At 44.9% G+C, this 19157-nt stretch overlaps 1 protein-coding gene across 3 annotated transcripts in view; it reads right to left on the bottom strand.

Annotated features, from left to right (window-relative positions):
- The window catches only part of TIMELESS (timeless circadian regulator), a 318102-nt gene that overhangs the window by 124294 nt on the left and 174651 nt on the right, over nucleotides 1-19157 (bottom strand). For all 3 annotated transcript variants that reach the window (XM_085600891.1, XM_085600892.1, XM_085600893.1), the window contains exon 17: nucleotides 5687-5888. In XM_085600891.1, the coding sequence (XP_085457017.1) occupies nucleotides 5687-5888 (202 nt within the window). The remainder of the gene's footprint in view (nucleotides 1-5686; nucleotides 5889-19157) is intronic.

Genomic DNA, 19157 nt, shown 5'->3' with positions numbered 1-19157 from the left:
AATTTATTCGAACTTTGCCAGATGTCTCTTGTCAACGTAATCCCTTTACCCTTTTGCAAGGATTGGGCTATAGGTATCTATATTCTCACATAATGGGTACCTATACCAGTCTCCTCCTTTCCCCTTCTGGGGAATACAAATCACATTTTCTGCTAATTCCATTTTCTTTACCAGGGCCTTAGGATCGATGTACTGCAAATAACCATACATAACCCTATATGACCACTGGAGCCAAAATCTATTACTGGCCATAAAGGATTCTATTCCCTCCCAGATTTTCCATTTTTCACTCACCAGGAAATCATCTAATTTAAATAACCCATTGGCTTGCCAGCTTTTAACAGTAGCTGTGTACATAACTGTCCCATTACCCCACTCAATATGCCCTAAAATTGATTCTGAATTTATGTAAAGAAGAGCATATATTTTAAAGGACGGTGCTCTTCTTCTAAAGAACCAATGGAGAAGCTTGTACCTCACTTTTATAGGAGTGTTAGACAAACGTAAGGGATACAAGATTTGGCTCTCTGAAGTCATATCCACAAGATCGTTTTGTAGATGATTAAACAACCAGTAGGGTTTTCTGAATCTAAAAGTGCAATGTGTGAAATGTGCAAAATAATACCCTTCAGTCTGGGGAGAGCGAATCCTCCTTCCACTGGGCTGTTATATAACATTTCTAATACACTCGGGCTAACTTTAGTTCATAAATATTACGAATAATAGAATCAACATCTTTTGAAAAATCGAGAGTATAAAATATAGGGAGCAGCCGCAAACAGAAAACTGAATAAGTGGAGTACTGCTTTTCTTAAAAGAGCTATCCTTGTAAAAACGTAAGGGGTAGTAACATCCACTTGTTTAATAGTTTGTTAACTGTATTTAAAAGAGTCTTTTAATTCAATACAACCCACCAATATTCTCTGCAACACCACCACCCAAGAAGCGTTTCGGTCGTATGTACCCAGGCCCTACATTCAGGCAGCAAGTTCTATACTGTACAACTACAAAGGGTAGTTACACAGGCCCTATTTACTTTGCATCCACTTAAAATATTGAATGGAGTGAAAATCTCCAAGATCACAGTCTTAAAGCATCCTGAGAAAGGAGTGGAGTCCCTACTTCCCTTTCCTTGTTCACGTACCACATCGCAATTATGTTGCCTGTGAAAATCTGGATAGACCGTCCGTGAATGGAGTGGAGGAAAGCCTTGACAGCCAGGCAAATCGCCCTCAGCTCCAGTAGGTTGTTGTGAAGTACCTGCTCTTCTGGAGAACAGGGGTCCCTAATCTTCAGAAGCTCCAGGTGAGCTCCCCTCCCGAAACTTGGTGCAACCATCACTATTGTGGCCGTTTCTGGGGGTAGGACAAAAGGGCATCCCTCGGAGAAAGCTTTCCTCTGTCACCCACCAGTCATCTGCTGCAGCGTTCTGAGAGACAATGATGATCTCCAAGAGGTCTCAAGCATGTTGAAACCGCTGCTTGCGGAAACACACTGCAGAACCCTCATGTGCCAAAGCATGTGCGAGACCAGGGGAATACAGGTAGCCATGAGACAATGCAGGAGATAGATCGTCACGACTGGAACTCGCACACTTTCCTGGAAGAATGGAACCATCACCTGAATGTCCTGGGAAGGCCCAGAGAAGGGTCGTGTGCTGACCGTTTCAGATGGACCACTACCATCACCTTGGTGAAGACCTGAGATGCCAAAATGAAGTCTAATGGGAGTACCATAAATGGGTGGAGTCACAAAACATAGGTACTTCTCAGGAGACCACACGATTGAGACATGGAAGTATGTGTCCTGCAGACCAAGAGACACCACCCAGCCTTCTATTTCCAATGTAAACAGGACCTGAGCGAGGATCTTGAACTTCTCCTTCCAGAGGAAAATGTTCAGGATCCAGAGGTCATTGTTTTGATGCAGTCAACTATCCTTTATGGGAGCAAGGAAGCATTGTTAACAGCATCCCTGCCAAATTTCCTGCTCTGGAACAGATTCCACTGCCCTCTTGAGAAGCAGCGCTGCTTCCTCCCACTGCAGACCAGAGAGGCGATCCTCAGATAAGAAAGAAGGCTGGGGAGGGAATGCAGGAGTAACCTGTAATAAGGGCAGATCAGAAGGATCTACTGGTATGAAGTGATGGCCTTCCAGCCCCATAGAAAAAAGGATACCGGTCCTTCCACTGGCTCCTGGTGCTCTGGTAGGAGCAAACTTAAGTAGCTTTCCCGATGGTGCTGGGGAGGAGGAGGAGATGAGGACTGGATGTTGGGATCTTTGGCTCTTGCCCATCCCTCTGCCTCTGTATTACCTGACAAGGAGATTCTGCAGCTGACTGTACATGGCCCAAGCGGACAAACGCTGGCAAAAGCTAAAGCTCCTTAAAATGGCTCAACAATGACAAAACTACCTGCCGTGGCTGGACTAGAGATCTCAAGAGTGGTCTCGAAGGGAGAGACAAGACAAATCTCTCACTACCGAGACAACGGTAATAAGGTCAGATTAATGATGTGCCTGGAGGCACCCTGGCTATCCTGAAAGACCTCTGAGAAATGGGCTTTATGGTGGCCCAGACCATGCGGTAGTGGCAGCTAAGCCATGCCCCACAGAGCAGGTGTGTATCTTGCTAAAAGGCATGTGGCACTGACCAATTTCATAGCCATTTCGTGCCCCAAGGCTCCATACATTTGACCTCACTATCTGACAGAGTGGAGGGGAAGGTACCCAAGACTTGACAAGAGGGGCATGAAGCCTGAATCACCAGCCTCTCTAGAGAGGGATGGGTGACAAGGAGGGTTCCCACAGGAGCAGGACGATAAAGCCTTGCTACCAATCTGTTTACTGCTGGAGAAGACGTGGGCTTCTCCAATACAGACAGGAGCAGGTGCATTAAGGCGTCATTAAAAGACAGTAGCAGTTCAGTGACAGAACAGGCACCCGAATACCTTAGTGAGGACATTTGTCTGTTTCGAATGAGGACAAAGGAGATTACAAAGCCCCACCAGCTTCCTCTCTAAGGAGTGGAAAGATGTGCCTCAGGAGGGGAAAGCCTCAAAACGAACTTCAATTCCTTTTCAGGAGACGTATCAATGCATCTGGCAGAACTAAACCCTGGAAAATCAGCCGCAGGGTCACCACAACCTTGGTCCTGTCCCTCTGAATCACTTGAAATAATTATGCATGACATGGCCATAAAAGAGCAAAGATTGCTGGTGATACCTCTCCGCCTCCAGTAATATGTCAGTGACGGACAAGTTACTTACCTTCGGTAACTCCTTATCTGGTAGGCATGATCTTGCCGCAGATTTCTTACATTTGAACTTGCAGGCATCAATCTGGATCCGGAAGATTTTTCATAGCAGTATCCCTGAACGCCGGTAGATGGCGTCAGTCAACTACGTAGGACGTCGGCGTCGTGTTAGTCGTCATGATGCACGCATCAATATAACCGCCACTCCAGTGCACTGACGTCAGGACTTTCCAACCAGAAGCGCTAAGCCATGAAGTGACTCAAAATGGTGTGCTAAAAAACATGGACTAGGGCCCTGAAGGGGAACATCCCTGACACTTAAAACAAATTCCGCAGTGCGGGAAGGATGGGTAGGTCGGTAAGGAATCTGTGGCTAGATCATGTCTCTACCAGATAAGGAGTTACCGAAGGTAAGTAACTTGTCCATCTGATACAGACATCTAGTCGCAGATTCCTTAACTTTGAACAGATACACAGGCAATACCATCCCCGGAGGTGGGGGTTGCTTCCGGCCCCGGAAAGGGAGGGAAAGGCAGAGCCGACCCAGGTACCCACTGTGCGCATCAGGGCCTTGAACGCAGAGGTTCCTTTGCCGCATCGCGAGACGGGCTGGGTGATGTCAAAACACGCTTCGACTCCTTGTGCTTCTTGTGGTACCTCTTACCTGACTTCGACGAAGAGGACTTCGATTCACCGAGGGGTGCTCGGACCATCCTCTCGACCGAGACCCGGACCGGGATCGAGACTGACGAGGCGACCTCCATGGTGCATGACATGGGGCTGCAAGAAGCCTAGGGACTGCTCCCTCAAAGCCTTCGGCATGATGGCCCGGCAGTCAGAGAATGGCTTGTGATCGTGGTCACGCATCAGGCACCAAAGAAACTAAATAGGGGCCCGTGACCGACATGGCGCGGTGACAGGCACTGCACGGCTTAAACCCCGAAGTCTTCTTGCTCGACATGACTCATAACACACCAATGAAGTTGACAAAAAGTCAATAAAAGTCTGTGAAATAATTACAGGGGGTAGCTCTCTTCAACGGATCAGCGCTGGCTGGGGCACAAAGAAAAGAACGGATGTCAGCACGCCGGAGTGGCGGTTATATTGACGACGCGGACGTCACAACGACGACGTCACGTGGGGTCAACCAACACCATCTACCAGCGCGCAGGGGTGCTGCTGAGAAACATCTTCTGGATCTAGCCTGATGCCTGGAAGTTCAAAGGTAAGGAATCTGCAGCTAGATGTCTCTATCCATGAACCTGTGGACTGGTATGATGAGTGACTTGGCTGGCACCAGAGACGGAGGGGTTAACCCCAAAAGGCACTGAGGTAGCATAAAAGGCATAAGCATGTTATACAGCCCCAAGGGGCACAAAGATGCTCCAGAGGGGACTGCACCCCATAACAAAATCCGAACTGTGGCATTAAGAAATGCTGCGGAGTCCAACCCCAGGGCTAAAAATTAAGGATAAGGTAGCATGGGCTTCTGAGGCTACATTGGATGGGCAAGTTTGTGTTCCAGGGTAAATTCCCCTGCGGAGCTGGTTGAGTCTGAGGTGGGGGTGGGACAATATCCAACTGTGGATCCGAGGACAAAGATCATGTGCGAGTTGGAAGTCGCCTGGGTGAATTACCTTTGGAGGAAGCCCTACGTTTCTTTTGTCTATTCAAGGAGTGCGAGGATGGAGATCTCAAGCGTCTTTGGGAGCAGCACCTGCATGTCTTGTGGTCGCAGGTTAACTCCATGTAAACATTCACCTGCCTCTCCTGGATTGCCTTGGGTTGCCAACTGAGGCAGGACACTCAGGATATTGAGTCAGTGTTCGACCACAGGCAAACTGAGTGAGCGTCGGTAATGGACATCTGCCCCTCACAGTCCCTAGAGGGGACGCTTCTGAGAAGATATCTTGGCACTGCTGTTAAGAATATTGTGTGTTTTGGGATAACGTGCAAGGCGCAAAGGTGTGAGAGCTCCAGTTGAAGGTATGGAAAAAATGAAATTGATGTCGCTGAGCTGGGTGCTAAATGACTTTGGTGACATCGCCTTGCTTCTAGTGCAGTCAGAGCTAGCGCACCTCTACTGACATCAAACAGCTTTGAGTTTCGGAGTTTCCAGATCCAGTCTGATACCTGGGAGTATTTAATAGGTAAACAATCTATAGGTAGAATTATCCATCACAGCAATATGATTTCAATGCTATAAATTGTAAGCAAAAAGTAATCTCAATTGCTTAGGAAAAAGCTTTGCCTGGTAGTGTACATTTGAAAGTTTTGTAAGAAAAATATTTGTCCCGTTGAAGTGTGTGCCTTCAGGCAGGGCAGCGACAGAAAGGTGCAATTGGAGGTTACAGGCCTCCCTTAAAAGGACCAATCAGAACTTTGCATAGCAGGTTAATAGGCTATCATATGGAGCTCCACTTTCACACTCACCTTGTAGATAGCGGCTGCAGGGTCACTAAAAATGTGGTTGAAGACTTGGAAGACTGATAGTTGGAAGAGCAGGCCTTCCATTTTGAGGTCGTAACTTATGCGATGTAACATTTTCACTATACAGTGGTTGGTGTGGGCACTGTTATCCTGGTAGTGCTTCAGAAGCAGAAGGTAAGCTTTGATGGCAGCTGGGTTGGCAAACCTGCACAGAAAACACACGACACACAATAAATTAAAAAAAGAGCTGTGCAAATGAAGAAAGAAAAAGCTGAATGCCTATAGACTAATCACAAAACCACAACCCAGGTTTCTGGCATGTGTGTATTTATAGGCACACATTTCTCACTCTATAGTTGGATAATTTAAGGACTGAAAACAGTTATTACAGATAGAAATGAGGTAGACCAAATCTGTTCTACTTTTTTTTCCCCAAAGTAAAAAAATCATATTTAACTTAGTTCAGTGACACGGTTTTCACCCAGTTACAAAGCCAGGACAATTAGCGGACAGTCACACAGCACGCCCCCATACCCCTTTCCTCACCACCACCCAAAGTCCACAAAATCAAATATTGCCCTTTTTGGCTTCTTAACTCCTAAGTTCTTTTTTTCATCTACCAGCTCGTTGGGCAAAATTAAACTTGCCAGATTCAGAGACATGAAAGAAAAGCATTTTCGCATACATTCCTTGTTAGCCCCCTACATATAAATTAGACATAACATCATTCTAATATACAAGTCTGATCCATCTGAATGCTCCTTCCAAACCCCAAATGTCTTTCAGCATAGGTTTACAGACTGTAAAGGATGTCAGCTAAAAAGGCCTTAATCAATAAGGTAATATTATAGGTAAGAATGCCCGCGAGAGATTTATTTATATAAATGTATTTGACCATTTTTTATGCAATTCAGTTTGTCATATTATGACATCAACAACTCAATTCACACAAAGATAATTTCAAGAAAACAATTACTTAGAGAGGAAAAAATTCAAAAGCAAGTGTGTTGATTCATAATTTTGTATTGAAAAAATATATTTATATATACAATAGGGGTTAACAAAAAAAAACAATCCCCCGTTATAGTTATAATTAGTTCAGATAACTATAACTCGCGCGACCGCCAATCTATCATAAAGATGATGTCATCAGTGATGTCATGAGTGATGTCTATCATAAGGATGATGTAATCAGTGATGTCATGAGTAATGCCACTGACCATGTCATGAGTGATGTAATATGTGACGTCATGAGCAGTGGATTGCGGGCGCGCGAGTTATAGTTATCTGAACTAACTATAACGGGGGAATTTCAATGGTTTTTTACGAGTGAAATGTCCAGCTAACCATAACATGTGTGAAACCTATGGTTTTTTAAGTGAATATATATATATACATATATACATACACACACATACACATTCATACATGCAACGGGGTAGACAGGAAAACAATAGAAGTGGTAATAGAAAACTGGAACAAGGGAGTGAAAGGGGGCTTCAGTGCAGAGCTCAGACAGAAGAAAGTGAGAATGAATGGACTGAATGTAGGACCTCTCGGGACCCAAGTGTATGAGAGCTGAAGATGAGCTTGAAGCAAGTGCAATCTGGCTAGGGAAAATGACATGTCAAATGCCGGTCAACAGGCTAAGGAATCTTAACTGACCAAGAGACAATTTCCCTGCAGAAGATCAACTGCCCCCAGAACACAGATGCATTTTAGGAGACTGCTCATCAACGTTGCCCCTGGTGTTTCAGTTTCCCTTGCCAGCCCTCGCATGTTCTCGGGTAACACCTTAGCCCGAGCTCAATTTAGTCTGATACTAAAGAATGTGATTTGAGAAGTAGTTTGTTAAAGGGACGGAAATCTGCCTCCACTGCACAAAAAGACCCGCTGGGGACAAACAGAGATAGGTTTAAGAAGACCTCATTTTTTATACAGAGTAAGTCTTAAGTAGAATAACATGTATCACCTCTAACACCTCACTTCATTGACATGTGCCATCATCCCTTTAGCCAAATTAGAAGCACTCGCTGAACACAGACTTGAATAGGCTGAACAAAAGCACTAGGCACTATTTAAAAAAGCATAATTATACAATTCAACTTGGAAGTACCTGGGAGTGATTCAATTTGGTGAGTTGTGTTACACAAGGCTCCACACTCCCATCAATCCCAAGCTGAAAATATAAAGCAGATCTTTCCAGCCACATACGTCTTGCATCAATAGCTCAGTGTGTTGAATGTCTGCTGTGTAGACATGAGTGTGTAATTTGAGGTTGCAGGCTTCAAACACTGATGGAGCCTTTATACTTCTGAAGTATATAAAATGAGAACCAACAACCAACCCAATTAATAGCGAACATGAGGCAACACAATTTGTGGTGGGATAAAAAGATGGAGGCAGGCATGTAAGAATGGAGAAAAGAAACATACTTTAGTTCTGCATTAATTTATTTTGGTTCAAAACATTTTTATTGAAGATATACCGGATTAAAACAAACCATATACAAACATACAGCAAAACCTGAATTATATAAAATTAACACGGCACAGTGAGTGCCAAGGTCAAATGAAGATGTAGAGAAAAGTGGTGTGAAAGCTGGACCGCACTCGAAAAAGGAGTGTTCTATGAGACCCTGCAACGATTCTAAGATAACTATGTCATGGTTCACTGTAAAGTAGTTTTATTACTCTGACACTGATCTTAGACAATAAGCAGGAGAGATTAGTAAAACCAAATACATAACAGTAGACGCATTTTCGAAGCATGCCTCATGGTTCAGTGTTTGAAATGCAAGAATCCAGTTTAGTCCAGATAAATCTTTTCGGACGGTGAATGTTGAAAGGAGATATTAACTGCCCCTCTTGTAAATATAGGCCATTCTTTCCAGATACTGAATAAGATCGAAGAGGAGTACTTCCAATTATTACGGATTATGGAGGATAATTTTACAGGGTAAGGTGAGCATTAAGTCGAGGATATACCCATCTGTTTTCTTAGTTGATTGTAGGATCATTAGAATCAGTAAGCAAGTAGGTGAAATCCTGAGATGGATGACTATTGGATGTTAATTAGATGAATTAAAAAATATTCGCCTAAAAAGGTTTGTGAGCGGGGCAATGAAACATAGTATGTGGCAGCAAGCCACTGTCTGTATTACAATTCTAGAACATTTGGGTTATCTCGTATCTTCAAAGTACGTAATCTGGAGGGTGTCCAAAAGATCCTGTTTAAGAGCATGAATTGTGTGTGCAATAGCGATAGGGTGAGTTTGCATCTGAACGGGAAGAGTCATATTTTCTCCCAGTGGAGCTGTTTTTCAGTAGGTACACAATCTTTGACACTTTATTGTTAACTATTTTTCTCAGATTAGTTTTTGTTTTTGCTTTCAACAGCACATACCATTTAAAGACTACATGAACAACTTTCTTAAACTTCTGGATTATTTGCATTGTTGAAGGATCCTCCTCACATTTGGTGTGTTTATTTAAATAGGACTTTAGTCTCAGAAAATTAGGTAGTCTATATTCTGTAAGTGCAATTGATCCTGAATGTTGGAAAATATAAGGGTTTTTGCGGGTCCCAAGTTGTTTATCTAGAAGTATTTCCTTGGGTAACTATTCTATCCAATCTAAAATGAATGATGCCATCCAGTTTAAACTGTTTATTACACCACAGCGAGGTGAGGTAGACTGTTTTAATGGTCATTAAAGCATCCATTTTTAAGAGGGTTTTTTTCACTTTCTGTATAATGTATTTAGAACGTGGTGGGGATAATTGGTCCATAGTTAAAAATGAGATCAGAGAAAAGTCTTTTAGCAGTAATTTTTTTTCCAACCAGCAACCAGGCTAGACAATAGGAATCTGACTGACTAACATCTGGTGTCTTGATTGAACAGAACTCAGTTTGGAATTTCCTAAAGTTAGCTAAGTCAACTCCACCTAGTTGTTTGGACAGTTTACATTTCTTTAATGCCAATTTTCAACAGGAATTTTTTAATACTACGTGTAATTTATTAAGGAAGAATTCCAAGAGGGGTAGAGAAATCAAACTTATTTAGTAAGTCACTATAGGTGTTACCATCATTTTGAATTTTCTCGATCATTCCCCACCAGGATAAAAACTTTGATAATTAGGTTTCTAGCAGGTCCGTAAACGTTTTCTGTTGTAGAGGTTTCACTGCATCTAGTACTTTCTAGAATAGTATCTTAGAATTCTATTCCAAAGTATTTTGTGTGTCTCGGTTGCTAGAACAGGCTAGATTTGCGTATTACTTTTCTGTTTCCCAAGCAATTTAGAGATTTGAGTTTGGATTTGTCCCTCTTGAGAGAATAGCCCGACAATAAGGGAGTATGATTCAATTGTTTCTATTAAGGCCCGAATGGATGGGGAGGCATCTTCCTTAACAACTAAGATTTTGTTCACATAGACTTCTAGTTTATCAGTCACTTCATTAAATTTAATGGCAGAGGTTTTGACATTAGTCCTAATACCATGTAGGAGAGGTTCTAAAGCAAGTAGGTGTATTGCACTTGCCATTTTACACGTTACACATGCTAAACTGCATATTGACCTCGATTCCATGTGATGCTCTGGTCTTCCATTTTGTTGTATTGCATTTCCATGTTGTGCTGCTTTGACCTGTAGTTACACTTCAGCAGTAGCAAACATGTTTTTCACGTAAACCAGTACCAGCTGGTGCAAGACATACCTCGTGAGGTTATTTTGTGCCTTGAGCTTGTTTTTGTGCATTCTATGCTTATCTCTAGGACATCGGGAGGATGTGCTGTGCAAGGCTCTCCAAGGCCGGAGATAGGGAAAGGAATGTCTTTTGCCTCGGCGCACCCAAGCAGAATCTGGCCAGGTCTGTATGGGTGGATCTGACGCAGAGATGTGGCCAGCACCTATGATGGATAGATGGGCGAGAACGCCTGCTAGAGGGTTCTCGAAAGTGTTGATTTAACTATAAAAAGCGGTGTCCGTAGGGTGGAGCTCAGGAACTCAGTCTTGGAGTGGACGCACTCGCGGGATGACTTTGGTGCCCGGAGAGATTTCTTCCTGTGCCACAGTCTCTACAAGGTTCCCGACTTGGTGTTTTCGGTGCTTGGCCAGGGATGTTGAAGACTCCGGTGCAGACGCATCTGGTGAGGTGCTTTGTACATTAACTGTTTATATATCTACATTCCAGATCTCATATTTGTGTGTGTGTGTGTGTGTATATATATATATATATATATATATATATATATATATATATATATAGTGTGGTGTATTCATTATTTCACTTGGTGCCTAAGAACTTACTAGCTTCAGTGACTTATTGCCTTTGTCTACGATACTAATAAAGCTCATTTTACCTCCAGAGGAGTGTTGGAGTTTCTGAGTAAGTAAGTGGTGTGTGTAAGTTTAGATTACCCAAGTGGGCAAGGCAATACAGTAGGATACGCTGTCGAAAGAGGGTATCCCTGTCTAGTTCTTTAAAATAGTCTGAAATAGTTTGAAATAATCGGATGTATAGCCACATCAACATTTTAATGAATGTGGGACCAAATTAAAGTTTTTTTAGTACAGCACTGAGGTAAGGCCATCAAACTTTGTCAGAAGCCTTTGACTTCAAGACAGATAGCTACTATGGGGGGAGGAATTGTTATAGGCTTTGTCTATTACATGGCATCATAATCTTGTATTGTCAATAGAATACCAATTTTTCAGACACTCAACTTGGGATGGGTTTATTATACATGCGACTGTTTGACCTAGCCTACAAACAAAAATAGTTAGGCTAACAAACAATTTCCCTGTAAAGCAATGAGAATATACAAGGGCAGAAAGAACATTTGAGCAATAGTAAAATGTGGTCCATTAGAGACATGTATTATTGCAAATAGGCAAATAGAGATGAACAGTATTACATTCTATGGGCTGTGTAATTTGTTCATAAGAGGGGGAAGGAGCAACTTCTGAGAAAACCAACAATCACCTCTCCTCCCAATCCCCTAATTCGAATACAGTAGGAGTAGAGATAGAGAAGATGGCTAATCCACCCACAGTAGGAAATACGTGTTTTATCTGTATTTTCGTGGATTCTATTTGTAATAACATTCAAGAAGTTACAGCAATATCAATATATTTAGTTGGGTTTAACCATACAAGCAGAGAATTTAACCTCTTGTATGGTATAGGAGAAATATGGTAAAACTTCCTGTAAACTTTCAATAGAATTTTTTTTTCCAAAGAAGTAGTTGTTATTCCTTAAGGGTAAAAGATTTACTAGTAAATATTCACAAACCGAATTAAAGTCAAATTGTTCGATTTGTTGAGCGTGTCACTTAATAAGCAGAGTGTGTTAATGTAGTTAAAGAGATAAGATAGGTATATTAGATTAGGTTAACTGTCTACTTATGAAAGCCTTAACAAAACTGACATACTTAGAAGAGTCAAACCAAAACTGTGGTACCAGTAAATTGACAATGAAGAACTCAATTCAACCTTAAGCTATTATAGAAAGAATTGGTAGTAAAGTCAGTGCAGTTATGGTGGAAAGACATGCTTATAGTAAGAGTTACTTACCTTCCGTAATGATGTATCTGGTAGAGATGAATCTAGCCGCAGAGTCCTTCACGTAGAATTATCCCCAGGCGTGAGACTGGATACGGAAACTTCTTTGCCACAGCGACCCTACGCGCCAGGGGCGGGGCGACATCACGCGACTCCGCCCAGGCGTCTTCCGCGTACGTGACGTCAGCGAGGTCACATAAGACCCGCCCCGGCGCGCCTACGTCAGTTTTCTTCGGAGAACTTTTCCGCACCACAACGCGGAACCACCAGATAAAAAAAAAACTGTGGAAGCATGAGAACAGTGTGCGAAGAGCAGAAAAATTGTAAAGAAACAGTGACTAAGCACTACCAAAGTAGTGGGGGGAGGGGGGAAGAGAGGAGGGGCAGAGAGGAGGAGGAGGGGGAGAGAGGAGGAGGAGGAGGAGGAGAAGAAATCTGCGCAGTCCCCCTGCCAGTACATAGACAACCTCCATCCCTGTGCCCTGGAGGCAAAGAACATGCGTAAAAGTCATGGCACATGCAGTAAACCCCCCCCCCCCCCTTCCAAGCCACCCCAACCTAGAGGGCAATCACCCACCAGGGACAAGGGTAAGAGATGGCCAGATGACCCTTAACAGCCAGAACAGCAGGGCACCGGAACCACAGATCAATGGACCTCTCCCGAATATTTTCAAGGAAGACGATGGAGAGCGACTGAGGAAGCCATGGCCCGGCCCAGCACCTCAGACATCCAGAGCGGAGCGGAGAATAAACGCCGCAAGTTCCCGGCCATCCAATGCATGATGCCGCAAATCCACCTGGCAAGACTCCTGGGACGCTGCAGATCCCAGAGACTCAGCTGAGTCCCACAAACAGGAGGAGGCCCTAGCCAGCACACACAAAGTGTTAAGGGCTTGCAGGGCCGCGCTGGTCGAGGCGAACATGTTGCGTCCCCAAGAGTCCAGCCAGTGGGCCTCTTGGGACGGCGGAGTCAACAGTGGCAGCAGGGAGGGAAAAGCATTCCGCAAAAGGGGGCTGGCGGCTGAGGGGTGAAGGGAAAGACACGCCGGGTCACATGGCGCCAGTGCAGAAGATGCTGAGGCACTGGGTCCCCTGAGGCAGGACGCCTCCAAGCCCCCGTCAAGGAAGAAAGGAGCAAACTTTCAAAGGGAAGTAAGATTTCCCTCCCACCAGAGCCCTGGTGGAGGACCTCCAATAGATGGTCTGCCGGAAAGTGAGCTACCGGGTCACCCATGCGCAGGATGCCCACAGCCGTGGACACCGCGTGAACGAAGGCCGCACCCGCCTTCGTAGGGCCCCGCGGTGGAGAAGGCAGCTCCTCCGTGGGCGACGGCTGCAAACTAAGGCGGCCGTCCCTAAGGCCAAGCGGGACGGGCAAGGGCCAGACCTGGAAGTCAGAAGGAGCCGAAGAATGAGGGACCTGCTGCTCTTCCGACGAACACCCCTGCCTCAGGAAGGGCGGGGAGCCGCCCTTCGATGCCGGTGAAAAGGACACCACACAGCGACCAGTCTCCGGGGAGGACGACACCAATATACAGCCTGCCTCCAGAGAAGGAGCGTCCGGAGACGAATCCGCGGTACGACCCCTGCGCGGAGCCGTAGAGTGCGCTGCTTGAGGCATGGCGCCGGCACCATCTGGCGTCACCGGACAAGGGACCTCCAAGTCACCCCGCAGCGGAGACCGGAGTAGAACTGGAGCCACACCGGCCGACCCAACCCCCGCCGAGGCAGCCACCTGCATGGGGGAACGAGACCGGCCCGGGGAGTGGCACAAAGCCCTCTGCCGGCCGCGGCCCAGAATGAGGCGAAGAACGCCCGGCAACCGATGTAGCGGCGCCAGGGACGATACAACCTCCGACGAGGCAGCCGTCTGTGGGGAGGGAAGAAAGGGGCCCGGAGAGGGACGAGGGGTCCTCCCTCGGCCTCGACCCAGAGCGGGACGAGGAGGGTCCACCGACCCCAGTGGCTCCGCACGGTCCAGCTGCTGCCGGTGCCGTAGCAGCGTCACCTCGGCCTTAGACAGGACCACCTTGCCAAAGGACCGAGGGGGGCTCGGGGATGCGACCCGAGCCCCAGTGACCTCCCGCGACACCACAGGAACCCCCGCAGGAGTTTGCGGCGAGGCAGAGACGCTGTGGCCTGAAGCCCGCACCCCAACAGCACCACATCCTCCAAGCCTGGATCCGAACCAGTCGGCGCCAGTGCCACCGGCGGCGCCGCGGAGGGCGCTGCGCAGGGCGAGGTATTTGCCGACGCCCCAGGAGGAGACGCCAGCGAGGCCTGCAAAGCCGCAGCGTATGTCTCCATTTGGACTCCTGATGCCCCAACACCGGGAAACGGTGGATAGGATGACAAGCGGGGCCGCATCACCTGCGGAGAGTCCACGCCCCCAGTAGGCCGGAAACCAGCCCCCGGTGGACGAACTGCGACACTTACCCACCGGGGAGCGACGCTCACGTGACATCGTAGAAGGGCGAGGACGACAACCACGGCCGGATCTGAAGCCGTCCGCCGAAGCAGACCGAGGGGAGGACGTCGACCTGGAGAGACGCGCCGAGAGAAGTTTCATCCGGCGCTCCCGTCGCGACTTCGGCTTCATCTGTTGGCACGCCGCACAATCTGTGGTGCCGTGATCCTCCCCCAAACACCACATACAAATGAGGTGAGGGTCCGTCGCCGACATAAGACGCCCACAAAAAGTGCAAGTTTTAAAGCCCGAAGGCATTCGCACACTGTTCCACCAAAAAGAAATGGAAGAAATAGGGGCCCTAAACAGGCCCACAGCAAGGATCGGATCCGCGTTGCACGCGGAAAAGTTAAAAACTGATGTAGGCGCGCCGGGGCGGGTCTTATGTGACCTCACTGATGTCACATACAACGCCTGGGCGGAGTCGCGTGATGTCGCCCCGCCCTTGGCGCGCATGGATGCTGTGGCAAAAAAGTTTCTGGATCCAGTCTCACGCCTGGGGATAATTCTACGTGAAGGAATCTGCGGCTAGTAGTCTCTATCAGATATTTAAACCAGTTAAGATCATATCCTGTAACGTTTTTATATAATAGCTAACATCTTATGACAAAAAAAAATGTTTAGGATTTAAGTCTTCTTTTTTTTTTTTTTTTTTTTGAAACCGTTTATTACAGGACTCAAAAAAATTGTACAAGTATGGGCCTACAACCTTCCGGCCGGCCGCTAGCAATATAAGGAGCATACGGTATACATTTGTAAAACACATGGTGCTGCTGCCGAGCATTTACAGGAGAGAACATCGTTGCGTGTCACATTATGCAGACCCCATCCTACGGTTCCATTTTAAATTTAAAGCACAGCAAACACAAACAAACCCACAAGGCAATCCTCAATCGAAATAGCAACACGTGCTCCCCTAGAGGGGGAATCTAGCCATCTATAGGAGTCTCAAGAGGGGGGGGAGAGATCAGAACTAGGATTGGGGAGGATTTAAGTCTTCTTGCTGGTGTTCCTAATGGCTGGCATATTAATTTCCATGTTCTGCTTTTTCATCCAGTAATTCAATAAAGTCTTGGTAATCGACAAAAATATTGTGTTTCCCCATCGAAAACTTTTCAGGTCCAGCTAGAGAGAATTGTAAGGGCATTGCTTTCAGTCTTGGGCGGATAGCGACCAAGCCCTTTCTCGTGTTGATGGTCATTTCAGAATAATCTTGAGACACAAATCTTTTTTCCTTCCCAGCTAACATGTTTATTCTTTGGCATAAAGGCCAAAATCATTTCCATGTGTTGAATCCTCAGTTTACATACCATCGGTCATGGAGATTTCTTGAACGCTACTTTGTGTGATGGTACGCAATGATCTTGATTTCTAGTTCTTTGGGAAATTAGATCCCTGTTACTTGCAGTAGCTATTTTTCCAAGATGATAATGCATGAACGTGCAGAGCAGTGATTTAAAAAAAAATCTTTAGCATTATTGTTAGCTCCTACAATTACAAAACGTTAAAGTAGAAAGTGCGACGAGCGAGCTTCAGGTTGTTGTGATAGGTGTTCAAGGCTGCTTTGTATGGGGCTTTATCAGGTTCAGAATAGTATTTCCTCCGTAATCGTGCTAGTCTTAACACTTGTTCCTTTCCCCTGCTTGATCTGAGGCGCACCAGTTAGCTGAAGGGCGCTGTCTGATGGTTCCTGATCTTGTTACAGGAGCAGCCTCAAAAAACATTTATTCACTGTCTATTCATCAGACACAGTGTCTCTACCTAATACTGGCTTAGTGGAAGCTAAGATATCCATCAGCGTGGGAATATCGACTTTCTTCCAGGCTCGGTTTTCACAAAAGGTGACTAGCTCTCCTGATATTCTCTGGCACAGCCAAAGGACAAGAGTAGGGGAGTAAGAAGTTATCAGATCAGGTGAACCCTGAGGCTCATTAAGATTAATTGGCATATTAGAAAGTATAGCGTCAATTGTGGTAAAGTATTCTAGTGAACTAAAGCTGTCCTCTGCTACAACAATCTGTTTATTTATTTTATGTCGGCCCTTATTGCAGTGAATTCTGATTGCATTATATCTGTGGTCATTTTAATGAACTTTATTTATAAAGCCATGCACTTCTGCCAGTTTTTTAATATCATGTCTATCAGGTTATTTATATCCTTTATGCCTATGATAGGTGAGTCAGGCTTCGTGGTTTCTTTCTGCCATCCTAAATTAAACGCTCTGAAACTTTGTGTGTGTCCGTTAAGTAAAGTGGTCTTATTAGTTGCTATCCGGCTTGTCACAATACGCAATTTGTGACAGAGCAACCAGATTTGAAACCGAACCAGCATTAAAAGTAACAAGCATTGGCATAGCCAATAGGTCTCGCCTTTGGGACCTTATACGTGTTGAGTCACACATATTGCCAATGTTTTTAAGGTATGTTGTAGAGCAATGTATCTGCAGTGTTCAGTACTGTAAAGTTTGTGTGCAAGTTGTGCTTAGTGTAGTGACGTAACAGCAGTGGCATGGTGTGGAATGTCGTGGTGAGTTGTGATATGATGTGAGTTGGTGGGATGTATGTGTGTAGTGTGTTTTGCTGGTGTGTATGTTGGTGGTATATGTAAGTTACCCACAAACAAGGAGGTAGAGTAAAAAGCGGCCAACTTTTATTTAGCAATTGCAAAGTGTTTGAAGAGAGCACGGGGGTTAAGTGTTTTTAAATACGAGCATGATATTGCGTATAGCATATACTTGATACTAACTTCTCGCCATTACACTAGGGGAAATCATCATCCTAGGAATGTGGGCATTATCCGGAGTGAAATACAAATTGAAGGATTATGAACATTCTGTGATTTCCCTCCCACAGTGTGTGACTACAGAGGGTCGCTCTCCACTCCAGTGCCTTTTCCAGCAACTTGCTTAATAAACTCTGGTAAGAAGTGGGAAAGGTGGTACATCACATGCCCCTACATGAATGAATATGAAAATCTTTGATTAAGAGATGGGTAGTAACACCTAGATTTCTTTTAACAGCACTTTGGCATTTTGGAATGTTTTCTCTCATTTGTTTCAGCACGTTACTTCTTGTGTGTGACGTATAGATCTTTTAGTTGAATGGATATTAAGCACAAATTATGTGTTTTCGGATATACCATTAGGAAGGCCATTGTCTGCCCGCTGATTTATGATGGTGGATTTTGCACCACATATGTTAAATTTTGGTCACACCGATTGGGTGGTTTGCATTTGCTTCAGTTAGTGTGAGAGCACACATTTTATAATACTGTCTCTGTATTTGATGTGAAAGAGTTATTGTTGTGTCTTTTATTTTTCAGTTCCCATTATGAAAGAGTAAGTTACAAAAAAGACTCCAGACTTACAGGTGGAGTATAAACCCACGAAAGTGGGTAGCAAGAGGGGTTTGAAAAAAGGCATAGGGATCTAACTTGTCCTGAGGAATGCCGGAGATTTGATTTTGAACCAGCAGAAACATGTTGACCGCTCCACCACCATCCATTGGGTATATATATATATTTTTTATATATATATACACCTTTTTAATCTGACTAGGGAATCCAGGAATAAAACTATTATAGAGATATCCCTGGGCCAGTTTTAACACTCAATATTTCTGCACCTAAGGATCCTGCCTTTTTTGTTTGTTTGTATCACTGTTGTATTGTTTACCCCTCCCTATTGCTCCGCCTCTAGCGTTGGTCTGCGCAGAGGCGTCAGTAGCAGCCCAATGATGAAGCATGCCACAACTCGTTGTGGGTGAGGGCAGTTTTTACAGAGTGTGTGTGCTCTCTTCAAACACTTTGCAATTGCTAAATAAAAGTTGGCCGCATTTTACTCTACCTCCTTGTTTGTGGGTTACTTAATTCTTGAGGAGGATGAGGTAGGGTTTATACCTTCTCCCCCTTTTTCTTTATTGTGAGTACTAGGTATATGTAAGTTGGCATCCCCTAAAAAACAATTGTAATTAATGATATGAATTATGTGTGTAGTGTGATGGGTTACTGTCTTTTGTAATGTTTTTAAAATTAATCTAATTGTTTTGTTAGTTGTGTGTTATTTTTCTATATGTACTGCTCAATAAAATATGAACCTATGGACGGGCTAGAAACATTGTTTATGGTATTTCCACCAAAAGCAAAGTGGATGCTCCTTGTTGTACTTACTGTACTGGAAATGCTTGTAAATGAAAGCCAATTTAAATATCTATTTAGCAGTGAAACTTAAATGTGTTTTCTCATTACCTTGCAACCCGCACCTTCGTTTAGCTTGCAAATCCAGTAAGTGAGGAAGAGGGTGGAAGTAAAGACAGCAGGGACAATGGGAGGGGGGGCGGGAGTAAAGAGATCACGGACAACGGCTGGGCGGGCGGGAGTAAAGAGATCACGGACAACGGGTGGGCGGGCGGGAGTAAAGTGTGACAGAGACAATGTGATTGTGCATA

This window comes from Triturus cristatus, chromosome 4_2 (assembly GCF_964204655.1).
Source record: "Triturus cristatus chromosome 4_2, aTriCri1.1, whole genome shotgun sequence".
In the NCBI taxonomy this organism is placed as follows: domain Eukaryota; kingdom Metazoa; phylum Chordata; class Amphibia; order Caudata; family Salamandridae; genus Triturus; species Triturus cristatus.
Note: the sequence above shows the minus strand (reverse complement) of the source record. Positions and strands in the feature narration are given on the sequence as shown.